We start from the raw sequence: 20,343 nt of genomic DNA, 5'->3' as shown, positions 1-20,343 counted from the left end.
TTTAATAAAATTAAAAAGCAATTCTCCAAACAGCTTTTCCATTTTTCCATCATCACAGCTCATTCTTTAATTTAATAATTTAATTTACTTTAATTTAATAAAGAATGTTAAATTAAATATTTTACATAATGAGCGGTGTTGAGCAAGAAAAAGAAAAAGCTATTCGGAGAATTTGTTTTTTCTTTTCATTAACGGTGAAAATGAAAAAGCATTTCAAATATTGACTTTTATCTTGAATTATGAGTCATACCTGCTTCCATAGGATATCGGTTGCATTTTTCATTGAAACATCAACAAGAGAAATAGAGTGAGTCTTCAGCAATTATTGAAAAAAATGAAAGGTGATACTGTTACAAATGTTTTCTTGATCTTTCGGTCTGAAACTCTTGATGTAGAAAAAAACTATAAAGTAAAGCCTAATAGTGGAAGGAGCTCAATCTACATAAGAGCTGGTAATAGTAGAGAGCAACTTCACATGGAAGCACCAGAAAAACAATAACTATAACCATAATGCCTTGCAACAATAGTGAACTATATGTTCTTCGATTTACTGTAATTTTTTTATTTTATAATTCCAGTAGATTTTGAAGGAGAAAAGCGGCGTAAGCCGGTTTTCTCCTTCAAAATCTACTGGAATTATCGTGTTAAGGGTTGAAAAGTTAAAGTATGTTAAAGATTTTGTGTTTAAGCGTCACCTCGGAGGGTCAAACCGAGAAACCATAGTAGCTATCAGTCAGTTGGAATTGGTATGAAGGCAATTCTTGAGAACGTTGTCAGCAAAAGAAAACATATATTTTTGATCGAGAACCCATTGAGTCATTTAGACAATCAATCATCAGTGAGTGACAACAGCCGCCCCAGGATGTTCTCAGCAGCTTCATCATCACGTTGTCAGTCACATCACTGTTGTGTGTCAAACCGGGGGACACGCTGAGGCTGAAGGAACGTGTCAGTTCCAGGGGATTGTAAACCAGAACGGCCGACAGACTCACCCAGTAAAGCACGTCCGTCCAGCCCTCCATAGTGATGCACTGAAACACCGTCAGCATGGCGAACAGGAAGTTGTCGAAATTAGTGATGCCGTTGTTGGGACCCTGCCAGCCCTCCCTGCACTCTGTGCCGTTGATGGAGCATTGGCGCCCATGTCCTGAGATCGCACACGGAGCTGGTTCCTCCTCTGCTATCAATTCTGAGACAAGAAAACCAAACGGTGGGGAACATTCAGAAAACATCTGTTTAAAAATATTGATTGTGTGTATTACTCCCCAAGGTACGGAGCCCCTAAAGTGACACAGAAGAAAAAAACTCAAGTAAAAAAAAAAATTGAAGGAAAAATATTTTTTCTCCTAAAAATTGCAGTAAATAAAAAAAATCTAGTCACTGACTGATGTACAACAGATAGTACCTTTTTTTTTAATACTTACATTTTTAGAAAAGCCTTTTTTTAGTTGCTATGTGGTGTACACTTGTGCACTTTGGTTCTTTTGTTCTAAAAATTGAAGTGAAAAAAACTATTCTGGATAACTGTTTATGTATTTTTAGGCGTTTTTTTTTTTTTTTTAAACTTCATATATACATATTTGTATATATATATATATATTTTAATTTTATGTCTGTTTAGGGGCTCCATACCAAAGCAATAAGCAGCAGAAAAAATACCTTTTTTTGGGTAGTTAAAGGGTTAAAATAAAAGTGTCATTTCATTCATATGTTCTCATATAACACATAAAAAGTTGTTATGGGGAATAAAGAGTGACGAAATTCCCATCATGTTTTTTTTATAGTTCATGGGAATGATGAATGGTGAGTAGTGAGTGCTGACTGGACACATTCTCATTTCACAGATGTTGCCTCTTCATGTTTAGCGGTTGCAGCCTTTTTATTCTGTCCCACAGCAGTCTTGGACTGCAAGGAACAGATTGTTTACCCATTTTTTTTTTCTTACTGCGCCTTTTAGCAAAAATATTATCCCCGCCACAAACTCAAAAATTCACTAAGATTTGCACGTACCTAGTACTAAGGCTGGGAGTCGATTATAATTTCCAGAAATGATTCGATTCACAAGAACCTGGATAGATTCGATTCTTTTGATTCTTCAATTCAATATTTTGACTTTATTTTGTTTACAAATACATTAATAATCAGTTCACATACTGTAAAATTTGTTAGTGAAATAATGAGAAAATATTTTTCTTTAGTCTGTTGTTGCTTGCGCTACTGCTGGGGGGTCTTTCGCCAAAACATTCTCCAAGAAGACCGTATGACCGTGTGGGTGTAGTGTGTGTTGAACAGTCGGACAATTGGAAACATGCTGTGCAGTGTCTTCTCAGTGTTACACACATATTTTCAGCCAAATGTTTCATTTTATTTACATTTACTGTAAAGCTGATGTGAGGATAGAAGAAATACAAATGTGTCCAGTGCTCTCTTAGTCAAGGTAAACTGAAATAAAGACATTAGACGGCCGATTAATGAAACGCTGGCTTGCTTTTGTGTGGAGAAGTCTTCCGAATCACTTACCTGAGCCAGGCATGTAGCAGGTTGCATGCATCTTTCCGATGAAAAGCTCGAGGCCGATAATAGCATAGATGATGATGACAAACAAGACCAGAAGGGCAATGTGCAGCAGAGGGACCATGGCTTTAATGATGGAGTTCAACACCACCTGTAAACCTGTAGGTAAAACAGAAGAATATTTCACTGGAAAAATGTGGATTACCTGGAAAAGTCACGAACCACAAACGACGAGGTCAAATGAAAAATGGACCTTTCTAGATCCATGGTACCTTTTTTATCAATGATGAATTTCTTTTTTACTCGAGCTCAGAACATGTTTTATGCACAGTAATAGAAATAAATAAGTCGTGAGGTACTCACTGGGTACTCCTGAGACCAGCCGCAGGGGTCGCAGCACACGGAAGGCTCGAAGGGCTTTAACGTCAAATCCACCTGGCTTACCCCCGTGACCGTGCATCGACGGATGGTTATTAGCTGCATCGCCTTCTCCCTTCGGTTCCTCTTTGGTCAAAAGCTCCAAGACAACGCTGAAGAGTCTGTTGGCAACCAGAAACATTGTGTTTTCTATGATGTCACACCGCTTAAACCCATTTAAAGGGAATTATCTCAGAGCTGGAATGAGTTCCAAACATTGAAATGACGCCTTTCTATTGTTTGTCACACGAAAATAACTTAGACTTTGATATAAAGCTACTAGTTTTACATTTTCTATAACATATCTTACTTGGTAGTAGAGTAACAGCCTCTCAATCAGACATTTTCAAATTCAAACTCTATGTTTTTTACAAATATTATGTCCTGCGAGACACCAAACCCTATATTACCCTGAAGTCTATAAGTCATTTTACATAAATGATTGTATTTAAATGTCATTCCTGTTTTTTCCTGTACTATTGCTCATCCTTTTATGTGTCATGTTTCTCTAAGAATATTAGATTATTTACAGCCACCCACAAACTAAACCAAAATCACTGCAGCACAGTCAGTAAAAATAAGAACCACAAGAAATTTTTGAGGATAAACACTGACTTTGCTTAAAAAAACATATAAAAACATGAAAAATGATAGCTTAATATAGCAGAATCTCAAGGCCTGAGGCTTAATTTTCTGTTTATATAAAAAGAGAACCTGAAACAGGAGAAGAAAGAAACACAGAAGTAGTGATGACAATGTGAAAATACACAATGAAAGAACACTAAACAGAGCATTGAATTACAGTCACATCTATTCATCACTTAAATTGAAGGGATCTTAGTAGTGAAACAGTGTTTTAAAGGTAATGAATGACTCGACATGGGTCACAGAAATGCTAAAGCTCAACCACAAAGCCAAAGCATAACCACTTTTGTTGTCGTGTTTTGGCTTTTGTCGTAGTGCTTTGCTTTTTGTCATTGTAGCGTTTGTCACCATGCTTCGGCTCTTGTCGTTGTGCTCCGGTTTTTTGTTGTCATGTGTATCGGGGTTAACTGTCTTTATTTTTTTACTTATGTTTTATAAATAAACAGGTCGCCTCATTGCTGCAAAGTGGACACAGGTGCAGCAGGGGCGTGCCTGATGGGAGGCTCTTTTTAATGGACACCTGAGATGCAGGAAGGAGAGAGGAAAAGACGGCCCCAAAAGCGGCGTGGTAGGGGGGAAGCCATCGCGCGGGCCTGGTAGCGGGTGCGGCGAACGGTGAGCAACGGGCAGACGGCCAGGAAGGCGTGGCGGGAAAGCCCTGCTTTGGTTTATTGTTCTATTGGTGGTGTATTTTTATAGTTTTTTTAATGTATCCTGACGTTTTGGCTCAAAACTCCTGGTGTGTTTTTGAGGCTCCTGGCTCCAACGCACACGGAAGACGCAGGGTTCCCCGCTGGACATAATAAACTTTCTTCCATCCCCTTTTTTAAAACTGTAGTTCTCTGTCTCTACACACCTCCAAATCAAAGAGTCCTGTGGTTGTCTTACTTATACTTGCTTCGGCTTTTATCGTTGTGCTGTGGCTTTTGTCGTCATGCTTTGGCTATTGTCATTGTGCTTCAGTTTCTGATGTTGTGTTGTGACTATTGTCATTGTGTTGTGGCTTTTGTCGTCGTGTTGTGGCTATTGTTGTTGTGCTTTGGTTTTTTGTCGTCGTGTTGTGGCTTTTGTCGTCATGCTTTGGCTATTGACATTGTGCTTCAGTTTTTAATGTTGTGTTGTGGCTATCGTTGTCATGCTTTGCGATTGTCGCCATGCTTCAGTTTTTGTTGTCGTGCTCTGGCTTTTTTCGTTGTGTTGTGGCTATTGTCATTGTGTTGTGGCTTTTGTTGTTGTGTTGTGGCTATTGTTGTCGTGCTTTGGCTATTGCCATTGTGCTTCAGTTTTTAATGTTGTGTTATGACTATTGTTGTCGTTTTGTGGCTATTGTTGTGCTTTGGCTTTTGTCATTGTATTTTGGTTTCTGTCGTGTTGTAGCTATTGTCGTCGTGCTTTGCAATTGTTGCCATGCTTCAGTTTTTGTTGTCTATTGTCGTTGTGTTGTGGCTATTGTCATCGTGTTGTGGCTATTGTTGTCGTGCTTTAGCGATTGTCGCCATGCATTGGTTTTTGTGGTTGTGTTGTGGCTATTGTTGTCGTGTTGTGGCTTTTGTCATTGGTTTGTGGCTATTGTTGCCATGCTTCAGTTTTTGTTGTCGTAGTTTGGTTTTTGTTGTGATGTTGTGGCTATTGTCGTGTTGTAGCTATTGTCGTTGCATTGTTTTTGTAGTTGTCTTTTAGCTTTTGTCATCGTGCTTCGGCTTTTGTTGTTCTGGTGTGGCTTTTGTTGTTGTGTTGTGGCTTTTGTCCTTATGTTATTTTTGTAGTTGTGCTTCAGCTTTTGTCATCGTGCTTTTGCTTTTGTCGTTGTGTTGTTCCTATTGTTGTTGTGCTTTGGCTTTTGTTACCGTGCTTGTGTTGTGCTTCCGTTTTTTGTTGTGTTGTGCCTATTGTTGTCAAGTTGTGGCTTTTGTTGTTGCGTTGCGGCTTTTGTCGTTGCGTTGTTTTTGTAGTTGTCCTTTAGCTTTTGTCATCGTGCTTCGGCTTTTGTTGTTCTGGTGTGGCTTTTGTTGTTCTGGTGTGGCTTTTGTTGTTGTGTTGTGGCTTTTGTCCTTATGTTATTTTTGTAGTTGTCCTTCAGCTTTTGTCATTGTGCTTTTGCTTTTGTCCTTGTGTTGTTGCTATTGTTGTTGTGCTTTGGCTTTTGTTACCGTGCTTGTGTTGTTTTCTATTATTTTTCCAATCATCCATTTGAAAAAAACCCTAAATTTGGTCATGCTTTAAAAACATTGACTGTATATGAGAACTGGATGGAGTGAGTGTGATGTCACCCATATAAAATGACTTCCAGTTCTGATTAAATTTTGTCAATTCAGTCGCCATTTTTTCACCTTTGGTCGAAACCAAACATCAGAAAGCAGTGATTGGTCTGAGTCAACATATCTAGTGTAAGCACTCAAGCCAATCAGGAGTGAGCATTAAGGCCACGCCCCTACCACTTGAAAGCGTGCTACAAAAATACCACATGCTTTTATAGAGGCATCTGATAGGTTAGTTCATAACTTTAATAACTTGCACAACAGAAATAACATCACGAAAATAAATTACGATTATCAAGACTTAGGATCAAATCAAGAATGGTTATTCTGACTAAAGAATGACTAAACTATAGAAGTTTTGGGGATTTTGGCTTCTTGGAGCCAGCAAGTACAGTCCAGTTCTCATTTACGGTCAGTGTTTATGACACGGGGATGCAGACTGATTCCCACTGGTGGACAGTTTAAAACCCAAAGAACCAACTATAGGTGTTTTTTAGGGGAAACTGGCAGAAATCTCCAGGCAGCCTGAAGGAAACCCACAGAGGCAACGAGAGGACAGGCATGCACAGTGAGGCGGGAGAACTGGAACCGTCTCGCTGTGAGGTGACAGTGTTGACAACCACACCACATGCTGTCTCAGTGCAAACCAAGACACCTTCTCAGTTATTTTTAGAGGAACAACAGTGATTTGGTTATTACTGGAAACATATACTGGTTTTTGGAACGTAAGAAAACGTTTCCTGAAACCTTAAATGATCAGTTCAAATATAAAGACAAATAATCAATCAAAAGAAATGTAAAAAGCAAAGCAATTAAATGATTATGTGTCATACTTTTTTAATCACTACTATCATGGTAAAAACAAACCTTTTCATACTTTGAGATAAGAACCAACAAAAAAATCAATTTGAAGACTAATTACCATCTGATGAATTAACCATTTAATATTGTTTTATTCTTATCCAAAAAGTGGATTGAGGTGAATTGGAGACTTGGACTTGAATTTAAATGCAAAGACTTGAATAGAAGGACACGGGAACATTTATGACTGCAGCTATTGAATGAATGAATGAATCCAATTAATATCTGCATTAAAAAAAATCCCTTTAGGAACCATTTTCAACACTTAAAACAACAACCCTGAGTATTTAGCATTTTATTTGCGGAGAAAAAAATGACCAGTTTCTTTGGACTAATTGCAAAACTAAACAGATGGACTTCAGAAACTATCACTATATATTATAAATAAACAATTTGTTTCGCTCAATATTTCATCATATAAATTTATTGAGGACAGCCCTGAGTTTTGGTTTTGTGTTTGACATCCGTACTAATCCTAGTCTTACAGGTAAAGGAACAATCTGCAGACATGATCTACACCGCAGTCAAAGTTAAGGCCCAGGGGCCAGATCCGGCCCTCCGGATCATTTTATTTTATTGTTATTAATGGTCCAATGTTATCTTGCGCTCATTTCTAACTTGTATAATTTTGACAAAATATTGAAAGTTATTTAAGGTTTAAGTTGATTTATTCTGGAATAATATTCCTGCCTTTTTATTATTCACCATTATGGCTCAGTGGGCTAGGTAAAGGGCTGACACGCAGGAGCCCTGGGTTTGATTCCCAGGGTTGTCCACTGATCCCCACCCAGATTGGGTCCTTAGGCAAGACCCTTGACGCTGCTGCCTAACTGGGTCCCTGTGCCCCTCAAGTATAGGGTTGTGTCAGGAAGGGCATCCGGCGTAAAAACTCTGCCAAATCACTGATGCAAAACAGTGGGTGCTGTTACGCTGTGGCGACCCCGAAAGGGATAAGCCGAAAGTGAAAGAAGATCTTTAAAAAGTTTTTTTTTTTAAATGGCATTATGCCAGCTTTTTCAAGTATTTTGGCATTTACCGACATTTTTTAGGCTATTTTGGAGTTAAGCTAATATTTCAGCTACAAGCTAGCTGTTTTTGCTAATTTTTTTCTTCATTTTTTTAGGCTATTTTGGAGTTAAGCTAATATTTCAGCTACAAGCTAGCTGTTTTAGCTAATTTAGGGTCTTTTTTTGTTTTTTAGGCTAATTTGGTATTTAGCTAATATTTTAGCTTCATACTAGTTGTTTTGTCAAATTTAGGCTGTTTTTTTTTTTTTTTAGTTTTCTACACTGTTTTGAAGTTTAACTATTTTTCAGCTACATGCTGAATGATTTGCAAGGGTTTTTTAGGCTAATTTGGCATTTCGCTGATATGTCAGCTGCATGCTAGCTATTATGGATAATTTAAAACCGAAAAATGCCTAAAAAAAGGCATATAAATTAGGCATTCTTCATTTTTTAGACATTTTCAGTTTAAGCATTTTTCCATTTTTTAAGCTATTATGAAATTTAGTTATTTTTTCAGCTACATGTTAGCTGTTTTGACTAATTTAAGTTTTTTTTGTTTGTCTTTTTAAGCTAGTTTGGCATCTAGCTAATATTTTATCTGGTTATCAGCTTCAACGTTTTCAGCTTCAGCTTTTTTAGCTACCAATTTCAGCATCTTCAGCTATCAACACTAGCATCATCAGCAGCCAAGTTCAGTTTACAGCATTCACACTAGCATTAATGTAGGTAATGCTCTATATCTAAAGTTACGGTTTTAAAATGTTTGTTTTAAATTGTTCAATAAATGTTATTCCTGTTCGTCCCGCGACCTAAGGTGTGTTTTGGATTTTGGCCCCTTGTGGGATTGAGTTTGACGCCTCTGATCTACACAAACACGGAGAAGCCTATCAACGTGTCATTCCACTGATTTAGGGGAAGCAGTCAGTCCTCATAGCAGGAGCAGTCGTCTTTGCATTTGACTGGATGGCAGATTAACCCTGCATGCGGCACGCAGGCAGAGATCTGACCCAGCTACCCACTGGACTGTGCGCATTAGAGGAGGAACAGAGGGAGGCGAAAGATGGGAAGGAAAAAAGAACAGCAGTGATACGGATCGAGAAAATAAGAGGAGAGTGCGCAGGAAATAGGGCAAGTGAGGTGGGGAGCAGTACAGCCTGAACTATCTGAAATGTGAAAATGAAAGGGGGTTAGTAATCAGAACATGCAAGAGGAGCAGAGGATAAGGCAGAGAGAGTTTAAGAGACAAAGTATGGAGAGATGGTGACTCACTCCAGTGGTGCTAAAAATCTGATTTATTCTCTGTGTCTTTTCTGGGTCAAACACTGTGGGTGTGTGATGGTCTCTATTAGCACTTGCCACTTGAAGCAGAGGCTTAAGCAACTTTAACTTCTCGCACAAATACTGTAAACTGTCAAAGTCAGATCAAGAAAAAAAAAAATCCAAACATCAGACTAAAAATAACAAAAACCTTGAGACCTGGGCACCAAAAGCACACTCAACATCGACTCTGGAGGGTTTAACATCCATCACAGCAGCAGAACAAGAGCAAAACAGAGAGAATTTGTAGACTTACCCTATCACCACAATAACAAAGTCCAGCATGTTCCAGCCGTTTCTCACATATGCATTCTGGTGCATCACTAAGCCATAAGCAATAATCTTCAGAAAGGTCTCAATTGTGAAAATGATTAGGAAGGCATATTCAACTGTTTCCTGCAGACACACAAAAGGAAAAACATGGGATTAGTAACAAGAAGGACAGAAAAACCCACAAACATCTGCATCGTTTTTAAATAAAGGTTTATCTGAAACACACAAAGAAATGCTGAGTGACGGTAAGTCACGGTTTACTGCATAGTTTGGCTGGGGGTGCGAGTTTTACTCAAGTGATACTTATATGTGATTTTTTTTATAATAAAAGACAACAACCTCTAGGGGGCACTGTAGGTGTTTACATCTTCTGACAGAAATACAGAGGAAGAAGCGCCGCTCAGTCTGACAGGTGAGTTGTGTCAAAGCGACACAGAGGATGAAGAATTCAACAGATTTAGTTATTTGAGGTTAAATAAAAGTTTAATTGAGTAGTTAGCATGTTCTTTAGGCTGTGGTCATCTGATTCATTCTTCATATCTTCAATAATATACGGTGCCCGACACGGCTCACATAAATGCAAAAGCCACAACACAACGACAAAAGCCACAACACAACAAAAGCAGAAGCACAACATCAAAAGCCACAATAAAAAGACAAAAGTCAAAGCACAACGACAAAAGCTATAACATGACAACAAAACCAGAGAAGGATGACAAAAGTCAAAGCACAACAACAAAAGACACAACATGACGAGAAAAGCGAATGAACAATGACAAAATCCATAACAGGATGACAAAAGCGAGGGCACAACGACAAAAGCCACAACACAACGACAAAAGTAGGAGCACAATGACAAAAGTCACAACACAGCAAAAGCCGAAGCACGAGGACAAAAGCGGAAGCACAACAACAAAAGCCACGACAAAAGCCGAAGAACAACAACAAAAGCCAGAACACAATGACAAAAGGCAATTCACAAGGACAAAAGCCACAACATGACGACAAAAGCCAAAGCACAACAACAAAAGCTGAAGCACAACTACTGAAGCAGCAACACAAAGACAAAAGACGAAGAAAAACGCCAAAAGCCAAAGCATGACGACAAAAGTGGAAGCACAACAACAAAAGCCACAACGACAAAAGCCAGAACGCAAGGACAAAAGGCAAAGCACAACAACGAAAGCCAGAACATGACGACAAAAGCGGAAGCACAACAACAAAAGCCACAACGACAAAAGCCGAAGAACAACGACAAAAGCCAGAACACAATGACAAAAGGCAATTCACAACGACAAAAGCCACAACATGACGACAAAGGCCAAAGCACAACATCAAAAGCGGAAGCACAACTACAGAAGCAGCAATATGAAGACAAAAGCGGGAGCACAACAGCACAACAACAAAAGCCAGAACACAGTGGAAATTATTCACAACAGAAATGAAAAACTGACTTTTAATTTGGTCACAGCACTCCAGCTCCATGATTATAATATTTTTTTCCAAATAACGACAATAATAAAAACAATTAGTTAAAATAGCTAAAAGATCACCCGAGTTTTATCCCCCCCCCCCCCCTCAAAGTTTCAAGCAGCGCCAACTACTTGAAACTGAATGATTATTGAAAAAAAAGTCAATTATTCCTTTCTGTTGTTTATCTTTTTCATAGTGTTGTGGCTTTTGTTGTTGTGTTGTGGCTTCTTTTGTCCTGTTGTGGCTTTTGTTGTTGTGTTGTGGCTTTTGCATTTATGTGAGCTGTGCCGTACACCGTATTAATATATTAGACATATATTCAATTCCTGTTATTTTTCATGAAGTTAAATAAGCATCATTGTGTTACTGTAGTGAATTGTGTACATGTACAGTCAATTCTGATTTGCCTTTTCAGGATGAAATGTCTGTTCTTGATCCCGTACTTTGTCAAAAACATTTTTCCCAAAAGCGCGACTCGTACTCCAGTACAATTTATCGTCTGTAAAATACAGTAAACTCAATGGGGCAAAAGCAAAGCAACTTGTCTCTCTTTCAGGGGAGGACAAAGGCAAGACCCCTGAGTTCCTCCCACATTCTGGTCTGACATTCTAAGTTCTTCTTTCTAAACTGTTCCTTGTATTTCTGTAAGCATGACCTCACTATCCAGGTGCACGTGAACACCTGGGAATGCCGTCAACATGAAGAATTGGAACAGAAACATCAGTGTTTAATGGTGGATTCAGATTGGAAAAATCTTTTGGTTTATAGATCGAGTCCGCTTAATTTGATCCAGACCGAGTCCTTAATCTCGAGTTTAGTCTGCATTAAGACTTTCTTACAGCGGCCTTTCATGTTTTAACCTAAAGCTTGTAAACAAAATCATGTGACTAAAGAGCTCTTTAGTCATTGGCCAGGAATTATGAGGGCGGAGCAAAGCAACTTTGGACTGAAATTTTGGAAGTCCTGCGCTTTTTAATCTTGTTGGGATAGTCCACTTCTTCAAACTTTATATTTCGCTGACTTTTACTTTGAAGGTCTATATCAAACAAACACTGTTAACTTGTTTATTTGTTCGGTTACTGGCAAGAAGACGACTATGAAGGTACGATGATAAGTGTCTGTCTTAGATGTTTTCAGACTGAAAATTTCTTCTGGATTTTCAGATGGAATGAACTCTAGTTTACTTTAAAATGTCTCCAGCCTGAATAGGTTTCAAATGTGGCTCCATGTGTTGCATCAAAGGAGTTTGGAGGACACTCGACTCTCACTCAGATATGAACAGCTGATACATAGAGTTGCTCCTTCTAACTTACTTTAATGCTTTAACAACACGACCAAGAAAAAAAAAATATTTTTCTTCTATTGCTTATTGCCTTGGGTGAGTAATACACACAATCAGTGTTTTTAGAAATATGTTTTCTCTACCAGGCAGGCAATTAATTAAGCTTAACTATACATTAAGGTACCTCCATTGTATATTAATGATCTCAGAAATGAATCAGCAGCACAATCGAGGCCCTCAACACTTGGGGAACAACTGGAATATATCATTGTAAACTACTATAGATGACCTATTATTTAAATGTATTTTGCTGAAGTGTTTGTTTTTTCCCTTTATTGAGCTGTACATAATTTTTGTTGGGTTAAATCTTATTTTGAAAGGTAGTTCTAAAGCTCTTATTTTGCTTCTCCACTTGGTTCCAACCTTATTTGCTGTCAGTAACATAAAGTATCAATCATCTAGGTTTCTTTAGCCTCCCGTCATTTCTTTGTTAAAGCCTAAATGTTTTGTATTTGGTACCAAACTCTTCAAATTCTAAGCAGTTTGGAACATTGATGAAGAATCTCTTTGATGAGATGATTGTTCAGCATGTTAAGAGATTCCTGCTGCTACCGCCTCCATCCACACCATCAGAAAGAGGATGTTAATTAATACGTTGGAAAATACTTAAATCATCTTATAACCAAAAAACATTTACTTTCAACGTAAATATATTATAAATTAAATATATACATAAAAAAAAAACAGGAAGCCCAAAATAAATGAGGCGCTTAAAAAAAAACGATGTGGAAAGCGAAATAAGTAAGCTGAGCCTCAGTGTGGGGGTTTCAAAGGCAGAGGGAAGACGGGAACATTAAGCCATCAGGCTGAGGTCGGCTGGGAGTGAGGCTGACAGCAGAGGCACAAACAGGCTGACAAAAGCTGGTAATGAGTGTTTTGGGTCCACGTGGTTGTGGGACACTGTGGGCGAACAAACCGGAGGTGACTCAGGTTTTCAAGGACGGTCCTGGAACGTCCCCTGAGACAGGTGAAAGTGACCTCTGCACAATAGTCTGTGTTTAAAACATTTGTACTGTACTGAAGCAAGACCTCAAAAACCTGCAAAGATTTCCTCTAACTGTGAGAAATGCAAAGAAAATCTTTTTATTTTTTATTTTTAAGACACTCTTGCAGCCTTTGTTTCTTAAAAGAGGATCTATACAAAAGAATTTTAATGAAAAGGTGTTTTTGATTGATTCAAATCAGGAGCAGATGAAAACCAGATGCTAAAAAATGCTCAGACTGATGAAGCAGCTACTGAAATGGGCGTGGCAAAGTCTCCCCTCCCCCGCACCCTGGTGAGTGTTCAACACTAATGCGGGAGTGAATTGTCATTCTGACTCAAAACTGTACAACTGGATTGATCTAATATTGCTCACTTTTGCGCCGCTAATGTTAGCTTGAGGCTATTAGCTCGTGCTTGTGTGCACAAACAGCTCTTGGCGATGGGGAGTGGGGCAGGGTTGCTCTGTGTCAACAGTCCCTCCCACAACCCAGAATTGTATTTCTATGAGTTACTCCCACTGTGTATGAAATATGTCCTAAAGACATTTTGATTTTGGTTAAAAACTTCATAATTATGATTAAAAGATCACTGGGAACGATTTCTTGTTAGAAAATAATATGGTTGGAGTGGGACTTTAAAGAAAATTAAGCTCAAATTTGCATTTCTGAGCATTTCTTTCTTTAATTAGTTGTGAATCAAAAGCAGACTAAGAAAAAAATGTTTAAAAAAGATTTTATTTGTGACGTAGAAAATACAATATATTAAACTAGAATCCAATAACGTCCTAATTTTCCTTGTCTGAGTTTGCATCTGGATCAAAACTGTACGCCTGGATAGCTTCAAAATCACTCGCCATTTTTGTTGCTTCCGGTAATGTTAGGTTGGGGCTGTAAGCTTGCGGGACAGCATATAAACAGATGGATGATGGGAATGAGGATCAGGCTCACAGACACTCACAGGCAAATTTTGAACAAACTCCTGCAGAAAACAACCCTAAAAAACAACATAGTTGTCTTGATTTTGGCTAAAAACAGTAATTAAAAGACCACGGAAAACACTGTTACAAAAGATTAAAAGAGGATTGGACTGGGACTTTAAAGGAAAGGATTCAAAACAGGGAGTCTGTCTTAAGCCATAAAAAACCTCTAAGATTTATCCGAGCACATCCAGGTCCGAAACCTGCATGAGACCAAAGGTACATCTTTATTCCTCCAAAGTTCACATCACTTTTTCCACCTCATTTATTGATAAGAAAAACAACAAATCACAGCCAAATGATCCTGATGGTCTTTACTTCTCTTAAGTCCAACATTCACACTCTCACCCACAGACAAATAATTGCACATGACTCATTTTTGTCTATTATTTATTCCAACAAAGAAGGAAAATATAATCTTTAAATAGTTTTTCATTTATTTTAAAAAGTGTTCCTTTAATTACGATTATGTTGTTTTTAGCGAAAATCAAAAACCTGTGTCGTTTTCAGGAGTAATCCCCACCCCTCTTCCCATCATCCACTTGTTTACATTCTCTCCTGCTAGCTTACAGCCACTCACACCCCTATCTAACATTTGTGGTACAACAAAAATGGAGCCATCCAGCCGTAAAATTTTTATCCAGATACTAAGACGAGGAAAACAAAGATGTTCATGGATCTATTCATCTGGAAGTGGATAAATCAGAATGGAGCGGAGCAAGGAACCTGGCTTGCTGATTTGATCCTTTCTGTCACACCTATAAGCTTTTCCAGACAGTAATTTTCTGTCTACTCTTGACTCCCAACAATTTAAACAAAAAAATACACAGATTTTAAGCTTAATTTCACAAATATATGTCCTCCATCATGAGAAAATGCCACAAGAACACATTTTTTCAGTGTTTAAGTTTATCATAAAAAATGTAATCATTAAAATAACACAGCCAAGTTTGAGTTTGACATTTGAAAGCTACTTCAGAAAACTATGCTAATTAAGGAGCATAAAAAGCACGTATGATTAAGCAGATAAACTGTTGTCACTGAGGGAGCCCTGCTCTGTGATCTCTGCAGACACTATAAATGCTGCAGCCCTGCAGGCAGCTTTTCGTTTTGTTGCATTTTTCTATCAGTTAACCGCGGATTGTGAGAGGCACTTAGCTCTGAATAAGACACATGTGCCTCTTTGTTACAGATGTAAAAGGTTGAGTTAGGCTTACGGCTGCTGCTGTTGTGACAGAGCATCCTGGAGCTGCAGGCAGCACAAAGAACAGAGCGAGTCAAGCGAGCAATGGAAGGAAAGTGACAGAGAGACGAGCCAGGAGTTTCTGAGGCATTAACAAACAAGGCGTGGGTGGGAAACTGCTGCATGGTGGTTAACAAGTGATATAAACAAAAATATCACCTCATACATTGTTTTCTGGCAGCTTCAGAAATGCCATGATATGGCCATGTTGCAAAGTCAAAAGAAAATGCATATAAAACTAGAAAAGTTGCAATGTTAGTGTGAATGCTTTTTGCTTAAAGTAGTTGCTGAAGATGTTGAAGCTTTTTGCTGAAAATTGACTTTAATTGCTGCAGGGATTTACTGAAAATTTAAAAGCTATTTGCAAAATGTTAAATCTGCTAAAAAGAGCGCTTAAGATGACCTAAATTTCTCAAAAAATTGTTGTAAAATTACTTAAAAATCCCTAATACACACCAAGTCTCCAAAAGTATTTGCTTAAATATGAGCTAAACTCCTAATTAGCCCCAAAAAACCTTAGTAGATGCTAGGTTGGCCAAAAAAAGCTAGCTTATTGCTCAAATATTAGCTAAACTCCAAAATAGCCTAAAATTCTTCAGCAGACTAAATGAGTCAAAAACGTTAGTATGTTGCTAAAATGGAAGCTGAACTCTAAATAAAAACCTCACTAGATGACAAATTAGCCAAAAATGTTAACATGTTACAAAAATATTAGGTAAACTCCAAATTTTTTGAAAATTACTATAAAAGATTAAAACATAGCCCATAAATATATTTACAAGCTTGTTGCTAATCTGCTTAAAATGTTTAAATTTGAAGATGTTCATATTCATTTCCTGTGAGGCATAATTTACTCAATATTTCAAAAACTATTAAGTTTATAAATACCAAAAATATAAGCAGCAATGTCCTGAACAAGCTCAATGTTTTGATACCAAAATCACTGAAAGTGTGATTGAGTTTTTACGGGCAAAAAACATACGGAGAGGAGAAGGAGAGTCATTATTGTGTGAATGGTTACTAATAAGCAACACACATTTTTGTCGTGAAAAAATAAAAAAACAAACTTTAGCTACCCACTTACTAAGTGCTTCCCTCACTTTCCATTATCCATATGTTTTCATGTTTTCCAATATTTATATTTGTATATATGTCCTCTATCATCAGAAAAATGCCACAAGAAGATGTTTAAAAACACAAAAACAACTACAATTTCATTGGAATGGTTTTTTAACACTAAAAAAGAAACTTTTATATGTTCAAAATTTTCCAACTGGCAAAAGGTTAAAAAAAAAACTGCACAAACCGTCACCTCCACGCTCTACCAAACATTACATTCGATTTATATTTCTTGTGTTATACTGTACATTGGTGGACATCATTAGGAAATGAAAATAAAGGAATGACAAGTATGCTGTCATAAATATGTTTGTTAGGATAGCAGATTCATGTCGGCTTAAAGAAATCCAGTGTAACACGACATGTTTGCTTCCCTCAGATGTTTAATGTCAGAAAGAAACATGTTCACATCACTTGCTGCCCCTTCCACCAGAATGTGTTCCAACATCATCCATGGCCCAGAATGCATCACAGCAAGTAAAACAGTAAACCTCTCAAACCCCCCCCACCCATGGCCCCAACTGCCCTCTTCTGCCACTGAATACACGATCACATCTACGGACGCAGCTCTGTTCATCTCGCAGCTGATCGTTCACCATATGAGACACGATGCTGCTAACCCGCTGAACCGTGCACTCTCAGCTCCGGCCGTACGACTGAGCCAGGCGGACAGCGCTAATGTGAACGCAGTACGAGTCCTGCAGTTCACATCATGCAGAAAACACTGCAGCGCATTAAAGGGAAAAATAGAAATAAACCTTAAATGCGAAAGTTCTGGAGTCAGAACACTGAACCTGCAGATGGAACACGCTAAACAAAACTACAAAAAAACGTTACAGAACACAAAGTTTAAAAGAATAATTCAGCATTTTTGAAGATAAGACCAACTTTTTTGCTGAGTTAGGTGAGAAAAAAAAGGTCCCCACTCTCTTGTCTACATGATAAATGATAGTGAACAATGGCTTTTCTTAACATAGAGACTGCAGCCAAAAATGAAACTAAACTTGTTTCTATTTTTAAACTGCTTCATGCCTAAAAACTAAACTCACACATTCTTTTATTTCTGTCCATCTTTAAAGGTTAAGCCAAACCTTTAATTCTAATAGTGGCGAAAGATGAAACATTGTAGTCCTACTTCTGTCTACTTTCTTTTCAATATTTAGCTTTAGCTTTTACTGGAATCTTATTTTTTCTGCTTTAGTTTTTCAGTGTAAATGTCACAGTTGCGACAGTGACTTATTTTAAATTAATTTAAAATGATACCTATAACAAGACATATCAACTGTTTTTATTAAATTAATAATTTACAGAAAACCCTTTTAAAGACTCAAACTAATTAATGAATTATTTCTAACAACACAAGTGTAGCTGTGATAAATAGATAACAGGCACTAGTTAATGATGCAGAGTGATCGCATAATTTAAGTGTAGCAGCTGATTTCTACCATTGTCTGAATTTTCTAGTTATGTAGCTGTTAAACCATAAACCTAATGACTGGATCTCTGAGCTGTTCTTTCAGTCAAGAACTGTTTAGGATCTCAAACTGTGCCCCACAAAGCTCTATAGGCCCACTTGTCCACCGTCAAAGAGGGAAAACTCTTCAGTCGGTGGCCAAGAATTATGAACCAAAGCAAAAAGAAAATGTAAAATTAAACTTTGCAAACCATTCAATTCCGAAATTCTTAGATTTGGTTAAACTTCATAAGGCACAACTCACATTTAGAGCTAGTAGAAATGTACTACCTATTACCATTCAAAAACTCGTCTCAATAAGGAAAGCTAAACATTAAGAGGATGTGGAGAATTTGAACTAAATTTTGCAAGAACCACTTGAAAATATTTCTGTGTCAATGTGTTGCATCAGACTTTGGCAATTTTTCGCTTCTTCCCTTCCCATTTTAAGCATGAACTGTCTTAGTTTATGTTATGAAATATAAGAATATCACAGAGATACAAGAATGTACACTCCCAGAATCAGATTGTAACATATTTCTGTTTACTTATATATATGCTGTTTCTGTGTTGAAGGAATTATAATAATAATAATAATAATACATTTTATTTATATAGCACCTTTCAAGATAAAAACCACAAAGTGCTTTACAGTAAAACATAGAATAAAACACAAAGTAAAACCAAATATAAAAACAGGACATAAACAGAGTTAAGAAAAAGCAATTTTAAAAAGATGTGTTTTTAGCTGCTTTTTAAAAGAAAACACTGAGTCAACAGATCTGAGGCTGAGAGGTAGGGAGTTCCAGAGGGATGGAGCTACTGCTGCAAAGGCTCTGTCACCCTTAGTTTTTAACCGTGTTCTTTTGGCAACCAGCAGGCCCTGGTCACATGATCTGAGTGACCTGCTGGGAGTGTACGGCTGCACGAGGTCTTTTATGTAGACTGGTGCTTGGTCATTTACAGCTCTGTATGTTAAAACCAGGACTTTGAACTGGACTCTGTAGCAGACAGGGAGCCAGTGCAGCCAGTGGGGTGACGTGTGAGTACTTCGAAGTTTTGGTTAAAAGCCTTGCAGCAGCATTCTGGACAACCTGAAGACGTTCTAAAGATTTTTTACTGAGGCATGTGAAGATGGAGTTGCAATAATCAAGACGAGAAGAGATAAAAGCGTGAATGAGCATCTCCATCTCAGAACGTGACACAACTCGACTCAGTTTAGCAATGTTTTTCAGATGATAAAAACAAGAACGAACAAGTGTACTGACGTGAGAGTCGAGAGTTAAAACTGGCTCTAGGGTTACACCGAGGTTTCTAACAGATGACCTGACAAAAGAGGCGAGTGGACCGAGCCACTGGACTATCTGGGGGTGGTGTTTGTCAGGAGCACAGATGAGGACCTCAGTTTTGGTTTCATTCAGTTGGAGAAAGTTGTCATTCATCCAACTCTTGACAGAATCCAGACACTTGTGTAAAATCTGTATTTTAAAAACATCCTGTGGTTTAAAAGATACATAAAGCTGAATGTCGTCAGCATAAAAATGATAAGAAATGTCATTAAAAGAACTTAAAATATGATATAAAGGCAACAAATATAAAATGAACAGTAATGGTCCCAAAACAGAGCCTTGTGGCACACCAGAAGTGAGGGATGCAGAGGAGGACTTAAACTTGGAGGAAACCACAGAAAAGGATCTGCCAGTGAGGTATGATGTGAACCAGTCTAAGGCAGATCCGGATACCCCAACACAGTTTTTCAGCCTGTCTAGGAGGACGTGATGGTCGACAGTGTCAAAGGCTGCAGTTAAGTCCAGTAGCAGCAGCACGGAGCAGTTTCCTGCATCACTCTGCATCAGCAGACTCTGAGAAGAGCTGTTTCTGTGGAGTGAGCCCTACGAAAACCTGACTGGAACTGATCCAGAATGGCGTGTCTGTCTAAAGCAGCTGTGAGTTGTTTAGCGACAACTTTTTCTAAGAGCTTTGAAATAAAGGACAGATTAGAAATGGGTCTGTAGCTGCTCAGGAGGGAGGGGTCAAGCCCAGGTTTTTTAAAGAGAGGAGCTATGACAGCTTCCTTAAACAGCTCAGCAACTTGACCAAACAGCAGAGATGAGTTAATTATGGACAGGACGCAGGGACCAATGGACTGAAAGACATCTTTGAGCAAAGGTGTTGGTAGCAGATCAAGTGAGCAGGAAGACGACTTCATTGTGCCCACTAATCTGACCAGCTCAGGGAGAGACACAGGTGAAAACGTGTCTAAGATCACAGGTCGAGGTGGACTAGGACTAGAAACAGAAGCAGCTGGGAGAAGCAGAGAGTTTCTCACCGACCTGACTTTTTCAATAGAAAATGATAAAAACATTTCACAATCATCATTTGAGGCCTGCTGCAAGATGGTTACTGAGGGACGACGGCTAAGATAACTGCCTTAGATATATAGCTTGTCGAGACTCGATT

The 20,343-nt window shown here is 38.2% G+C and overlaps 1 protein-coding gene across 5 annotated transcripts in view; it reads right to left on the bottom strand.

Moving 5' to 3' along the window:
- Positions 1-20,343, bottom strand: part of cacna1da (calcium channel, voltage-dependent, L type, alpha 1D subunit, a) — a 103,203-nt gene that overhangs the window by 63,562 nt on the left and 19,298 nt on the right. For all 5 annotated transcript variants that reach the window (XM_024269258.2, XM_036212092.1, XM_024269259.2 and 2 more), the window contains exons 4-7: positions 9,276-9,415; positions 2,878-3,053; positions 2,521-2,673; positions 993-1,189 (exon numbers count right to left, since the gene is read on the bottom strand). In XM_024269258.2, coding sequence (XP_024125026.1) covers positions 993-1,189; positions 2,521-2,673; positions 2,878-3,053; positions 9,276-9,415 — 666 coding nt within the window. The remainder of the gene's footprint in view (positions 1-992; positions 1,190-2,520; positions 2,674-2,877; positions 3,054-9,275; positions 9,416-20,343) is intronic.

This window comes from Oryzias melastigma, linkage group LG5 (assembly GCF_002922805.2).
Source record: "Oryzias melastigma strain HK-1 linkage group LG5, ASM292280v2, whole genome shotgun sequence".
NCBI lineage: Eukaryota > Metazoa > Chordata > Actinopteri > Beloniformes > Adrianichthyidae > Oryzias > Oryzias melastigma.
Note: the sequence above shows the minus strand (reverse complement) of the source record. Positions and strands in the feature narration are given on the sequence as shown.